The sequence below is a fragment of the Hypanus sabinus genome, chromosome 22 (genome assembly GCF_030144855.1).
Source record: "Hypanus sabinus isolate sHypSab1 chromosome 22, sHypSab1.hap1, whole genome shotgun sequence".
NCBI lineage: Eukaryota > Metazoa > Chordata > Chondrichthyes > Myliobatiformes > Dasyatidae > Hypanus > Hypanus sabinus.
Window position 1 is genome coordinate 37,896,648 of NC_082727.1, and position 14,605 is coordinate 37,911,252.

At 39.9% G+C, this 14,605-nt stretch overlaps 1 protein-coding gene across 2 annotated transcripts in view; it reads left to right on the plus strand.

Annotated features, from left to right (window-relative positions):
* Positions 1-14,605, plus strand: part of rpp30 (ribonuclease P/MRP 30 subunit) — a 37,228-nt gene that overhangs the window by 17,674 nt on the left and 4,949 nt on the right. For both annotated transcript variants that reach the window (XM_059947527.1, XM_059947526.1), the window contains exons 7-10: positions 8,230-8,346; positions 10,556-10,585; positions 11,401-11,438; positions 14,188-14,267. In XM_059947527.1, coding sequence (XP_059803510.1) covers positions 8,230-8,346; positions 10,556-10,585; positions 11,401-11,438; positions 14,188-14,267 — 265 coding nt within the window. The remainder of the gene's footprint in view (positions 1-8,229; positions 8,347-10,555; positions 10,586-11,400; positions 11,439-14,187; positions 14,268-14,605) is intronic.

A 14,605-nucleotide genomic window follows, 5' to 3' on the forward strand; every position in this document is an offset into this window, starting at 1 on the left:
CAACATTCATTGTATCTGCGATCATATTTCTTGCAACAGTCATGAAACTGCAAAACCTCTCACATCTTGGAGAAGCAATTTTTCCAGCATAATGTTTGTTGCCCTTTCTACTGTGTGTGTTCTCTTAGCCCCATTCAATTCTGGTGGTTAGTTTCCAGCGACAAATTGAAATTGGTTTTGCTCAGATATCTTCTCTATCATGTAAACTATCTTAATAAGGCACTCGACCACAGGCACTGTGACCGCAATGGCTGTGGTATAGCTCACAACTCAATTTCCCACGTTTTCTATTCCATTCTGTTGTGTCTCATACTCAAAAGGTTCTCCACATTTGGCACATCGATATTTAGCCTCTTGTAAGGTCTTTAACTTCCTCTTCATCAAATTCTTAGCCCATCCTCTCCTTGGCCAATTTTGATGTCGAGCGATGACTTCAGTGAATTTGTACTGACCAAAGCCTATTTGACATGTTCTGTTGGTTTTTGCCCTTGGCTTTTCCTTTGAACTTTAAATCTCTCCCATGCATCTGTGGTCAGCTCCATCACAATTCCATCGCAGCAGTTATCAGGCAATTTCTGACATTGTCGGTCACCTGCTTTTTTTTTCTCAGCTCACTACCTTTTAACAGGAGGACTATTATCTGGGAATTGAATCACAATTTGAAGTGTTTTGATGCAGTTATATGAAAATTAATGTTTTATGATTAAATAAAAAAGTTGTCAAAATTTGACCAGGTGCCTGCACATTTAACAATTAGATTACAGTACACACAAAGAGTATTTTGTTGAGAATTGGCAGTTGAAATTTGGTCACATTTGTTTTATGCTGGCCACAAACACATGTATGTTTTGAAAGGGGAAGTGGGGGGAGGGGGGGGAATCCTCATCTCTCATTCAGCTTTTTGAACTGAACCAGAAATCTTAGCATTCCTCCTGCTATATTTCATCCTAAGATAAACTGCAGACCTCTGCACCATCACAATGATGAAGGATTTCTACCTCTGTAAAAATACTATAGTCCAGCTGCTGAAGCTTGCAACCTTGGCTTTGTTACCCCCTTAATTGAGTATTAATTCCTCTAAACCCTTGCTTCCAAGCTGTCTGAGTCATCACAATTTCTTCTTCAACCATTGGTGGTTGCTGATGCACATGTTGACTCTCAGTTAAATGACATTCTAATTTAAGATCATCCTTACTTTCAAATCCCATTATGGCTTCATCCTTTTGTTACTCTGTAATCTTCCCCAGTCCTCTAATGCTTCAGTTTAACCAATTTGGGTGTTTTAAAAGCAATCAGTTTACTTGTTCCAAGTCTGTCTCCTTAGAAATGCTTGGCTACTTTATAGCTTGTGTTCACACAGGGTCTTTAATGCGGTGGAGTCTTAATGTAGACACTTCTCCACCCATGTATAGACACTTTAAATTAGGAACGCGGTAATCAATTATGTTTACAAGATTATACAACTCATTAGATTCGGAGGTCTTCCTCTCAGTCTGCCTTTGCAGAAAGCAATCGTGAGGGCAGAGAGGCTTTCTTGGTGGTAGGGTATTTTCATGGTGTGTTACTTTGGTGTTGTGTAGCAGTCCCTTGAGTCCTTTTGGAGAATCAAGAAGAAACAGTTGTGGCTGCTGTCAGCTGTTGTGGAGAGGGTGTGCTTGGTTGAACAAATTGACAGTTGTGGCTAGAGTTGGTGTTGAGGGTCTCAGAAGGTCATAATCTTAAGGTTTAATATTTTATCTTGACAACTTAACTGGATGGTTTCCACTGCTAAATTCAATGACAATGAATGTCACTAGACTTGTTCAAGAACCTTAATACAATAGTGCATAAGACATATCCTCTTTGGCTGCAGGGGAAGTGCCGGAGGACTGGAGAATGGCAAATGTAGTTCCCTTGTTTAAAAAAGGTAATAGGGAGAAACCTGGGAACTATAGACTGGTGAGTTATGTCGGTGGTATGCAAACTACTGGAAAGGATTCTTAAGGATAGGATCTACGAGCATTTGGAGAAGTACAGTCTACTCATGGATAGTCAACATGGCTTTGTGAAGGGAAGGTCGTGCCTCACAAGCCTGATTTGAGTTTTTTGAAGAGGTAACAAAAGAAATTGATGAGGGTAGGGCAGTGGATGTGGTCTACACGGACTTTAGCAAAGCATTTGACCAGGTCCCTCATGAGAGACTCATCCAGAAAGTTATGAGGCATGGGATAAGTGGAACCTTGGCTGTTTGGCTTAAAAGTTGGCTTAAAGGAAGAAAGCAGAGGGCAGTTGTTGATGGAAAGTATTCTGTCTGGAGGTCGGTGACTAGTGGAGTGCCGCAGGGATCTGTCCTGGGACCCCTGCTATTTGTGATTTTTATAAATGACCTGGATGTAGAGGTGGAAGGATTGGTGAGTAAGTTTGCAGATGACACAAAGATTGGAAGAGTTGTGGACGGAGCTGTAGGTTGTTAAAGGTTACAAGAGGATATAGACAGGCTGCAGAGTTGGGCAGAAAAATGGCAGATGGAGTTCAATCTGGACAAGTGTGAGGTGATGCATTTTGGAAGGACAAACCAGAAGACTTGAGTACAGGATTAATGGTCAGTTACTTAAGAGTGTGGGTGAACAAAGGGACCTTGGGGTTCAAATCCATACATCCCCCAAGGTCACTGCACAGGTTGATAGGGTAGTTAAGAAGGCCTCGGGGATACTAGGCTTCATTAACAGGGATTGAGTTCAAGAGTAGAGAGCTCATGTTGCAACTCTACAAATCTCTAGTGAGACCGCACTTAAGAGTATTGTGTTCAATTCTGGTCACCTCATTATAGGAAGGATGTGGAAGCTATGGAGAGGGTGCAGAGGAGATTTACCAGGATGTTGCCTGGTTTGGAGAACAAGTCATATGAAGCAAGGTTAGCAGAGCTGGGACTTTTCTCTTTGGAGCATAGAAGAATGAGAGGGGGCTTGATAAAGGTCTACAAGATTATGAGAGACATAGATAGGGTGGATAGTCAGTACCTGTTTCCCAGGGCACCAATAGCAAATACCAGAGGGCATATATACAAAATTAAGGGTGGGAAGTTTAGGGGAGACATCAGGGGTAAGTTTTTTTACACAGAGGGTTGTGAGTACCTGGAATGACTTGCCAGGGCTGGTGGTGGAGGCTAAAACATTAGGGGTATTTAAGAGCCTCTTGGGCAGGCACATGGATGAAAGAAAAATAGAGGGTTATGGGGTAGTGTGGGTTTAGACTTTTTTTAAGGATTGTATGGGTTGGCACAACATGGAGGGCTGAAGGACCTGTACTGTGCTGTAGTGTTCTATGGTTCTATATCAAGAGCATAGGGAATCAAAAACTAGATTTTGTGTAAAAATATTTAACTGTTTTGTCATCAACCCATTAGAAACCTTAAAGCATTGGAGTTCATTCTGTAGTTCCAAATGGGAAGACAAGAGATCAAATGTCAAGACAAGCTACCATAGTGCAACCCTGTTGGTGACTTGCATCTTTCTATGTGGGGAAAGTAGAAGAGCTGTATTTAATTTTATTTATTATGCACTTATGTGCATTTTAAATAAAAAGAAATATGCAGATAGAAACTAAAAGCGTCCTTTAGATGGTGCTGTTAGTACAGATAAAAAAATAAATAACTTTATCAGAGTGCACACATGTCACCGTACACAACACCGAGATTCTTTTACTGCAAGCGTCCTTAGCAAATCTATAGAACAGTAACTGTAAACAGGATCAATGGACAACAAACTGTGCAAATGCAAAAACAAATAAGCAGCAATAAATAACGAGCATGAAATAACAAAATAAAAGAGTTCTTAAGTGACTGTAGGTCTCCCCTTTTGTTGAAGAGCCTGATGGTTGAAGGGTAGTAACTGCTCTTGAACCTGGTGGTGCGAGTCCGAAGGCACTTGTACCTTCTACCTAAGGACAGCAGCGAGGAAAGAGCATGGCCTGGGTGGTGAGGATCTTCGATGATGGTTGCTGCTTTTCTACGGCAACATTTCATGTTGATGTGCTCCTTGCTTGGGAAGGTTTTACCCATGATATGCACTGAGTTTACTACCTTTTATAGCATTTTCTGCTCAAACCAGGCCATAATGCAGCCAGTGAGCACACTTTTCACCACACATTCGTAGAAGTTTGCCAAGGTTCTCGATGACATGCCAAACCTCCACAGACTCCTGTGGAAATACAGGTGCTGTTGTTCTTTCTTCGCAGTAGTATTTATATGATGGGTTCAGGACAGATGCTCTCAGATAATACAATTTAAAGTTACTGACCCTCTCCAACTCTGATCCTCTGATGATTACTGGCTCATGGACCTCTGGTTTCCCTTTCCTGAAGTCTACAAAGAGTTCCTTGGTCTTATTGACATTGAGTGAGAGGTTGTTACTACACAGCCAAATTTTCAATCTCCCTCTGTATTGGTGATTCATCGCCAACTTTGATACAACCCACAACAGTAGTGTTATCAGCAAACTTATATATGGTGTTGGAGCTGTACTTAGTCATGCAGTCATAGGTGTAGAGTAAAGCAGGGGGCTAATTACACATCCCTGTGGTGCTCCTGTGCTGATGGACATTGTAGAGGAGTTGTTTTTGCCAATCTGAATTGACTGGGGCCTGCATGTGAGGCAATCCTGGTTCAAATTGTACAAGGGGTTATTGAGACACAGGTCTTGGAGTTTACTGATTAGAGTGGATGATAGTGTTAAATGCCAAGCTGTAATTGATAAAGAGCATCCCAATGGCCAGATATTCCTGGATTGTGTGAAGAGCCAAAGAGGTAGCATCTGCTATAGACCTGATGCTTCAGAAGGTGAATTGGAGTGGATCCAAGTCACCACTCAGATAGGAGCTGATATGCTTCAATACCTGCCTCATAAAACACTTCACCACTGTGGATGTCAGTGCCACTGGGCGATAATCATTTAGATAGGTTATTACACTCTTCTTGGCACTGGTATGATTGAAGCCTGCTTGAAGCGGGTGAGTACCACACACTGCCGGAGCGAGAGGTTGAAGATATCCATGAAAATACCAGCCAGTTGGTCAGCACAGATCTTCAGTACTCGGAGAGGTACTCTGTTCAGACCAGATGTTTTCCTTGAATTCACTCTCTTGAAGGCGCCAGCATTTATTGTCTATATTGATTCATACAGGAAAAAGAAGATACAGGTTGAGCATCCCTTATCTGAAATACTTGGGTCAGAAATGTTTTGGATTTTTGAAAATTTCCATCTATATAATGAGATATCTTGGGCATAGGACCCAAGTCCAAACACAAAATCCATTTACGTTACATACATAGCTTATGTGCAGCGAGTGTGAAGCTCACAGAGTGAACAGTCTGCAGATGGAGCACAGTCTTACATGATGGAGCTCGGTCCTCCAGAGATTGTCGGAATTGAACGACCCCCCCCCCCCCCACCCAACTGCATCTTTAACTGGGTTATCCACCATCAGTTTCAAACAGCCACCCATTCCACAGCAACCACAACAGGAGGGGAGTAGTTTGATATATTTTTAATAATCTTGTGCATGAACCAATCATCTTCAATTTTCAGTGTGTTGTGAGAGATCTTTGCTTGTCTCATGATCAGCATACCATTAGAGCAGCATATGTTCGCATCTTTTGAAGAAGCTACTCATTCAATACACGATCAAGATCTTCATTTTTAACTTTAAGCAGTGTTTTTCTATTTTTCGTTAACCTCAGTTCCTTACATATGTGAGGTGACTTCTCAGAACTGTCGGTGGTACAGGAGTGCTAGGGATCGCCTGGGAGCCTTCCCAGCACCTTGTGGAGTTTTCAATTTGTGATGGCATGTCAGTGCTTGGGGGTTTTCGGATTTTGAAATTTCAGCTAAGAGGTACTCAACCTGTCTTGTGAAGTTCTAAATATTTCTATTAAATGATTATCACAAAATAAATTTTGTACATATTTGGAGGTTCAGCTGCTAAAATGTCCATTCAAAATTTATAGCAATAAATGTAATTGTCAAACATGGGCTGTTGGTTCAGCAATTGCTTTTAATTTTTTTTTAGAGGAAGAAAAGTGCCATGTAAAAATTGGAAAGTAGAACAGTAGAGCACTGGGCACACAGACATTTGGTCCATAGGGTTGTGCCAATCTTGATATCAATTTACACTATAAATGTCCTTCATTCCCTTTGTATAAGTGTGCCCATCTAAAGGCCTCTTAAGCTCCACAACACTGCTGCTAGTACACCCCCTAGTAACCCATTCCAAGTATCTACCGCTTCTTGAGTTTTTAAAAGCAAATTTGAGGGAGACCTGCTCCTCACATCACCTTTAATCTACAGTACTCTGCAAACGTCTTGGGCACATATATATAGCTAGGTTACATAAGGCTTGTGCACAGTATTGTAGTGATTGTATCTATTGCACTGTACTGCTGCAAAAAAAAACAAATTTCATGACATACGTGACTGATGATAAACCAGATTCTGATGTGGGTCTCTATTGTGGACTGAATGGGAAGAGAGAACATGGTTGGGAATAGCAGAAGGGAGAGGGGAGGGAGCGGGAAGCACCAGAGAGACATTCTGTAATGATCAATAAACCAATTGTTTGGAATCAAATTACCTTACCTGGTGTCTCAGGGCTGGGTGTGTCTGCACCCATGCCCCCCCCCCCCCCCAAACCCTGGCACTCCTTCTCTGTCACCTGTCCCACACCTTTTCTGCAGCCCCCCACCCTCACCATTCCCAACATCTTTTGCTCCCGCCAAATTGCAATTCGCTGTCCACTGTACATTGACAAAGACAGTATAGTGCAAAAGTCTTAGGCACACTAGATATATATATGTTTTACATTCTGCTCTGTTTCAAGAACTCCTCTTGGATGCACTGAAGAAATCTCGCTCCATCTAAGCCTCTTGTATTAAGGAAGTTCTAGTCAATACTGGAGAGTCCCTACCATGACAACCCATTTCTTTCTGCACCTTTCTATAATATGTTCTTCCACTCTCAATGGCTTTGAGAAGGGTGGGACGGAGAGATGGCGCTATAGTATAATCTCATCAGCATAACCAAATCTTTTTAATTTCCAAACTCCACTCTAGTTGCCTCTGTGGATAAACCCTCCAATGCGTCCTCTTTGAAAACTGTTGAGACATTCTCTTTTTTCAGTAGTGTAATCCTTCCATCTCTTCCCCGCACCCCCCCCCCCCCCCCATCACATATAAAACTAACCAGGAACTTTGAGCTACCAGTCCTGTTCGTCACACAAACAGGTCTCTGTAATGGAAATGACATTGTACCTATGTACTGATCCAGCCTCGAAGTTCATCCTCTTCATCTCGCATTTAAATAAACACATTTCGGCCTATCAATCTCACCAGGTTTATTAACCTGTTCCTTGCTGTCTTTCCTCTCGGTTGTGTTTATTATACCACCTTTCTTGCCCTCAAACCTCCCATTGAGGCTATTGATTTCCCTCCAGTTCAGATGCAAACAGTCTGGTTTGTGCAGGTCCTACTTGCCATGGAAGAGGGCTCAGTGATCCATATTTTTAGCTAAGGTAGTGCAATAAGCAAACAGTGTAGCTGTTTTAAAACAGTGTCTGACTTGAAGACCAGTGTCTGACTTGAAGACCAGTGCCTGTGGTGGACTTAAGTAAAGCTATTTGGAAGTCAAATTGGGATTTGACTGGCATAACAGTAGTTGGAGATTGCTATTAAGTTTTCAGTAGAAGATTTGAGCCATTGAATGGTTACTCTTTAGAATCCAGTCGTGATGATATGCACACAGATTAACTGGTTGCTGTCAAATTGGAAATAGATAAATATTTACAGGAGAAATATTGCAGGCACATGGAGAACAAGGCAGGGTGATTTGTATTAATTGGACAGTTCAGAAGCCATTTGACAGACAAGGGCAACTTCCAGCATTTTGTTTCTGATAAGTGTATCTGATTTATCCCAGTTGCTGCTTGCTTCTCCTCCACTGTTCAATTGAATACAGCATCAGCACTGGCAGGAAATGAGGATATGTGTGGCCTCAGGAAGTTAATGTGGTGTTGATCATAAGGCACTGGCTGGGTCAAATGGAATCCAGCCCACTGCTACAGCTTTTGGTTTGAGGAAAATATAGGAGTTAAGTCATTGATTTTTGAGAAAAATGGATCCTTTTTTATGCTCCCTCTGCAATGAAAATGCTGATGGATTTGGTTGTCATCTTAATTAGCCATTTTCTACTTTTGTTTTAGGCTATTGCAAGAGGAATCTATTTTGAAATAACATATTTTCCTGCTATTAATGATTCCACACTAAGAAGATACACCATTTCAAATGGAATCTGCCTGATAAATGTATGCAAAGGAAAGGTAAGGAATGTTATTCGGATGTCTCAATGTTTAATTGAGATGAATACGGAGGAGCTCATACAAATGTACAATTTTACTCGAGCATCCTTTCAGAAGCTGCTTTGGAATCAGAATTGGCTAGCCCACGGAAGGCAGAGGGTGATAGTAGATGTAGCTATTTGCCTTAAGGTTAGTGACAAGTGGTGCTCCCTTAGGGTCTATTCTGGGACTCTTGCTCTTTATTTATGTTATAACTGACTTGGATGAGGAAGTGAAAGGGTGGGTTTAGAAGTTTACAAATGTCACAAAGGATAGTGGTATTGTGGATAGTGTAGAACAGTTTCCCAACTGTTTTTTTAGCCCAATGCCCCCCTAAAGCACTTTCATACTTGCCAATGCCCCTTTTAGGCACAATATACTTCCTGGCACCCCCATAGTGTAAAAACATGTCTACCATATTCTAACATCAGAGAAATGATTCTGCTTTAATTTTTCCTTTGTCTTTAAACCTACACGGTACCTTTGCGTTGCACAACAGCTTCGAGATCAATGTGATCCTTGAGCTTGAGTTGAAATATCTGGTTCAAGTTATGACAGCAAAAGCTGTCCCCACACGTAACAAAGTTCAAGTGATTTCTGTTTTTTGTGAGTCCGTGGTTCATTGTACTGAAGCCTCTTTCAACAAGGTAGGAGGATGGAAATGCAATAAAAAGCAGTTTGGTTCTTCTAAGACCAGGAAATGTCATGACAGTGTAGCCACATACCACAAAGTCCAACATTTTTGAAAAGCCTTTTTGCTTCTTCATTCTGAATTTCGATAATATCTTCTTACAAGCTCTCTTCTTGTTCTTCCACCTTGCAAAGAAATAGGTTAACTACTCAGTTTGAAATTTCCAGATTGTTCAAATCCTTGAATCAATTCTGAAAATCCTTTAGTGACTGCAGGTGTAAGCAGTTGTCTTGCAAATCACTGTCTGTGAAAGAGAGTGCTATACTTTCCATGCAGGGAAACTGTGAGGACATTCATTTCCCAATGTTTTGCTTATATATTTCCAATTTTCCAATAGAAGTGAAATCACACTTTTTGCCCGGATTAAATTGTAATTCTCACCCTGCAGTTTCATATTTAGAATGTTTATTTTGGGTGAGGAGTGATTTGATGGAGATATATAAGATAATGAGAGGCAGAGGTAGAGTGGACAGCTAGCACCATTTTCTCAGGGCAGTAATAGCAGAGGACATAGCATGATGGAAGGAAAGTTTAGGGGAGATTTCAGAGGTAGATTTTTTTAAACAGTGGTAGGTGCTTGAAATACTGTACACTACTGGGGGTGGTAGTTGAGGAAGCAATAGAAACAGGGTTATGTGCTGTGTTGGAGGGAGGGGTTAGATTGATCATGGAGTAGGTCTATATAGGTCGGCATGATATCATTAACCAAAAGGCCTATGCTTTGCATTTTGTTATTGCTGATGATTATATGGTGTGTTTTTCTGCATTCTATAATCATGAACAATAAGAAAATCAAATTAATTTGCAAATGAGAGTGTTTGTGGTTATAGATATTCCATCTCCAGTACTGGGCCGAAACTCCAAAGTAAAAACATGAGGAGAATGGAAGTGGCACTCACTCACATTGCCATTCACTCCAATCTCTGTAGACTTCATGAAGAATCATTGAATCCCTAGCAAAACTGATGTCTATAATTAAGCTCCAGAATCATCTGTGTGTTCTATTAAACCTTGCTTTACTTTGTTTTGCTATTAACTAGTGCACTGAATTGGAACTTTTGCTGCCTCACATTTGATCTTGTCCTGTTCTAACTGCACTGCAATTTTAATGCTTTGTGTTCTGTTAATATGCAGATCTTGAAAATGCAAAAGTATTTGTAAGGCCTGGAGTATTTTAATCTATTTGATTCTAAATCTTTGTAATCAATTAATCAAACCCATGGAGCCTCATTTTTTCCTTTCTTCCCCTTTAGGTATACTAAATTTATCATGTCATAGTTGCCACTTAGATTAAGATCATTGTGCTACTTAAGAAAAGCCTACTGTGATCACCGTAGTGATTAGCTTTCAATTAGCTTAGAGTGCTTTGGAGACCATTTTTTATAAACAACTCTAGCTCTTTAAATTGCTAATCATGTGAAGTTTCTGTGTATTCAATGGTATAGAAAACCTGCAGTCTTGTATTTAAACTTGACAATATTTATGTTTGTACTATTTTAGAATATAATTGTGTCAAGTGCAACTGAAGAGGTATGTTTAATGATTTATTATCCAATATTGTGTCTTTAGTAATGAGAAAATTTGATTATACTTGCTTTCATGTCACAGAAATATTTTCTCCTACTGGAGTAGTAATATTTTCTACAGTAAGTTTATTTATTATAATCCCACCAGGAGCAGTGTACTTAATCAGCTAACTACAATTTAGAAATGTTCATTTAGTGCTTGCAGCAGCAGTTATTTCTAAAATGTTTTGAAGCACTGTTGAATAAGTTGATGTTCTTGAAGTTAATGATATTGCAATTTGGTTTCCCCCATACTTACTATCATTTTGTCCAGATTTGAAGAGGCCTACCTCACTAACCATCTGCATCCTCTGGTTCAGTGGCATGGTCTTGTTGGTGCGTCAGCCTTTGGTGTTTCAGCGTTGGGTCTTTGCCCCTAAAATGTCTCTAACATTCAGCAAAGCTGGGGGCAGTATTTTCTGCTGTAATGTATATTTGGTCTTAATTTTTAAATGTTTATTTAGAGCCATTGAAAAACTTAAATTCTTTACAGAATTATTTGGATTGATTTTAGGAAATAAAATTTTAATTTGAATCATATAAGACTTCAAAGCACAATAATTTCTAATGATTTCCCTTCCCCTTGGAACCTAAATTTTCAATATTTCACTGTTGAAATAAGGCAAATGCACTAAGACTATTGTCTGTCACCATATTAGAGGCGGATAGTAAACGTGACCCTTTTCAGTTGCCCAAACCATGGTAATAAATACCCAAAATTTTACATGCTAAAAATGTTTTCTAAATCAGAATATTAATGCTTTTTTGTTTTTTTTGCAGTTTTTGGGACTGAGAGGACCATATGATATTTCTAACTTGTATCCTTAACAAAGTGTGGATATTTATGGTGTACAGCTTGCATTGAGTTTATTCATATGCATCCTCTATCTGTAGCCATGTTCCTTTACTGAAACAAAAGCAGCTTCTCAGTTCAGTTCTTGTGTGTAAGGGTACATTTCATGAAATAACTTTTAGAGCAATTTGCAGGTTACAATGTAAAGCAAAGACAGAGGCTTTTCCTCCATTGCAAACCACCTTCTTCGGCACTTCCTTCCTGACTGCATCAATTAAAACTACAAGGAGTTCCTTAAGTTTTGGGTCAAACTGATTTGGTCAGCTCACTCTGCTGCTGGCCCTCCTCCTTATCCTGCCTACCCAAAGTTTCAGGCATCACCCCGAGTTTGTCTCAAACTTGAATCTCTCTTCATTCCTTCCTGTCTCTCTGAATTCCCTTTACCCACAAGACCCACCACCTGCTGTTTTTTTTAAACTGAACAGCTCGGCACCCAATTTCTCTTTCTGTTTTACTGGTGGTTAATGTTGTTCACAGCTCACTTTCCTTGAGTTCAGATCCTTCTTCAAACCTGCTACTTTGCCTTTAAGGTACAAGATAGGATGTTTTTGGCAAGACCAGTATTGGTTGCCTATCCCTAATTGCTCTATGATAATAGTGATTAGTGGGCTGTCAGCTTGAATTATTGCATTTTGCTGTGAGCATGATGTATTAGTTTATGGGATCCCATGAGGAAAATAATTGGTCATGGGGTAGGGTAAGGGGAGGGGGTGTATCTGTTGTCAACGGTTTGCAGGCTTGAACCAGCTGCCTGTCCTTGGTGGAAATTGTATAACTAAAAGCTGCAGTTGAAGTACTGACGCATAACTCCAAGGTGATTTGCTGCATTCACTGCAGACAATGTGCTAATTGTGAAGGATGTGGATGGGAAGATGCTGGGTGTGGTGATAATAATAAGTGAGCTGCATGATTTACATTTTTAGAGCTGCATTCATCCAGGCATGAGAAACTCTTTCACCATGCTCCTGATGTACCACGCAGTTGGTTGCGAGGTAAATCATTTCAAGTTGTAGAATAAGACGTCAGGGAAACAGGCCGTTGGGGCCAACTGGTCCATAGCAACCAAGAGACCTATCTGAGCTAGTTCTGTGTGCCCATGCGTAGTTATATCACTGTAAATCTTGCTTTTCCACATACTTGCCCAAGTGTCTTTTGAGTGACACTTGGAGATTAAAGTACTTGCCCTAAACACTTGCTGGCAGCACATTCTGTATACTAGGTAAAAATGTTGCCCTTTGAGTTTTTATAAAATCTCTCTCCTTGGGGGAGAAAGACTGTATGTTCACTCTATCCATGCCACTCATCGTGTTACGCACCTTTATAAAGATCACCCCTTATTCTCCTGTGCTCAGCCTTTCTCCGTACTCTAGTCTCGGAAACGTGCTTGCAATTCTCCCCTGCACTCTCTCCAGATTAATGACCTCTTTCCTGTAGCAGTGACCAGAACTGGGCATAATATTCCAAATACAGCCTCACCAGCATCTTGGCAAATGTCACATAACAGTTCAACTTCCCTGGACCTTCCTGTTCACTATGAAAATCTTTCCCTCATTTGTCTTCCCAAATGCAACTTCTTGCATTTATCTAAAGTTACTTGCAACAGGATATCAATGTCTCTTGACATCACACCAGGGTAGCTCATTCAGAAGTTACTGGTCAGAGTGACTCTAGATATTGGTGATGAAGATTTAGCAATATCAATACAATTGAATGTCAGTTGTAGCCAACTAGGATCATTACCTAATACTTAATAAATGGTACTTCTCCCTTTTCAAGTCATGCCTGAATATTATCCATATCTTGGTGTATTCTTCAAATTTTAAGATTTGAAAATGGATTTGAATTTTCTGCCATCATTGGCAAACATCCTCACTTTCAACACAATTGAAGGAATCTAGTTGATGAAACATCTGAACGCGATTCAGTGATCTACTTCTGTAACGAGATACCCAACCCTAGGTTAGTGCTCAGTTAGTTATCCAGGGAATAACTATTCAAAATGTAGATGTATTTAGGATGGTATTGAGAATCCCATCTGTGTATGTGAAGGGCACAAGTCCAAAAGGTAGCAAAAGGAGTGCAACACCCCAAACTATCCATCCCCTTGTGGCCCTGTGGGGAGTCTGCATTTCCCACATTACCCTTATCAACAGCCTAAAAAAATAACCAGCTTGATAAGGCAGTTTACTTATGATTTTTGAGAAGAAGAGAATTAAATAGATTGGTTTGTAGTTAGAATCCAGTAATTACGGCCTTCAAAGGAGCCAACAATATGGGAGAAATGAGGATTTGGTTTTGCTGAGGGGCATAGATATCAATTCAAAAATAAGATCTCAAGGTGCACTGTTGAGGAGATGTCTCAAAGATCATATCTGTTAGTTGATGAACAGTTAAAGGCATGAAAATTAAGTCATGCTCTGTAATGGAAACATTTGATTTGCTTATGTCTTGATACAGAAAATAATATGGAAGCAAAAAAGAATTGATTTCTTCTCTATTAGGACAGGAATAAATAATTGTCATCAATATGATAATGTACTATACATGGTGCCTCCAATCTGTAAATCATGGGAGGAATACCTAATGAAAAACTTGCCTTTGAATGTTACTTTGCATAGAGCAAATTTTTCTACTGTTTTATAAAATAGTTGTCACAGGAACAAACTTGTTGCTTTGGTATGTAAAGTTACAATCCTTAACTAAGTTACTGATAGTGGAATGCTTTTTGGCCTATCTGAAGGAGATGCCAAAGCTGCTATATCAACAAACTGCAGAGCTGTCCTTCTGCATGGACGTGAGTAAATGCACTCAATTATTATGTTCTTACTCACTCAGCTAAGCTGAGCAAAATTGATTAAGGTACCTTGTTTGTCTATTTCTCTACTAAATTATTATTTTAGTTTTTATTGTCTGCATGTTTCAAATTAATAAAATAAACAGAATGGTAGAACAAATGTAATCACGCAAATGCACCAGGACTAATGTCTGTCACCAGATTAGATGTGGATAGTAAATGCAGCAGCTCATATTAGCAAGTAGTTTTATTGGATGTTTTACTAGGAGCTCATCCTATATGAAATTATGGAGAGAGCCCAATATCCTGCAGTTTGATGAGACAATATCGTACACTAG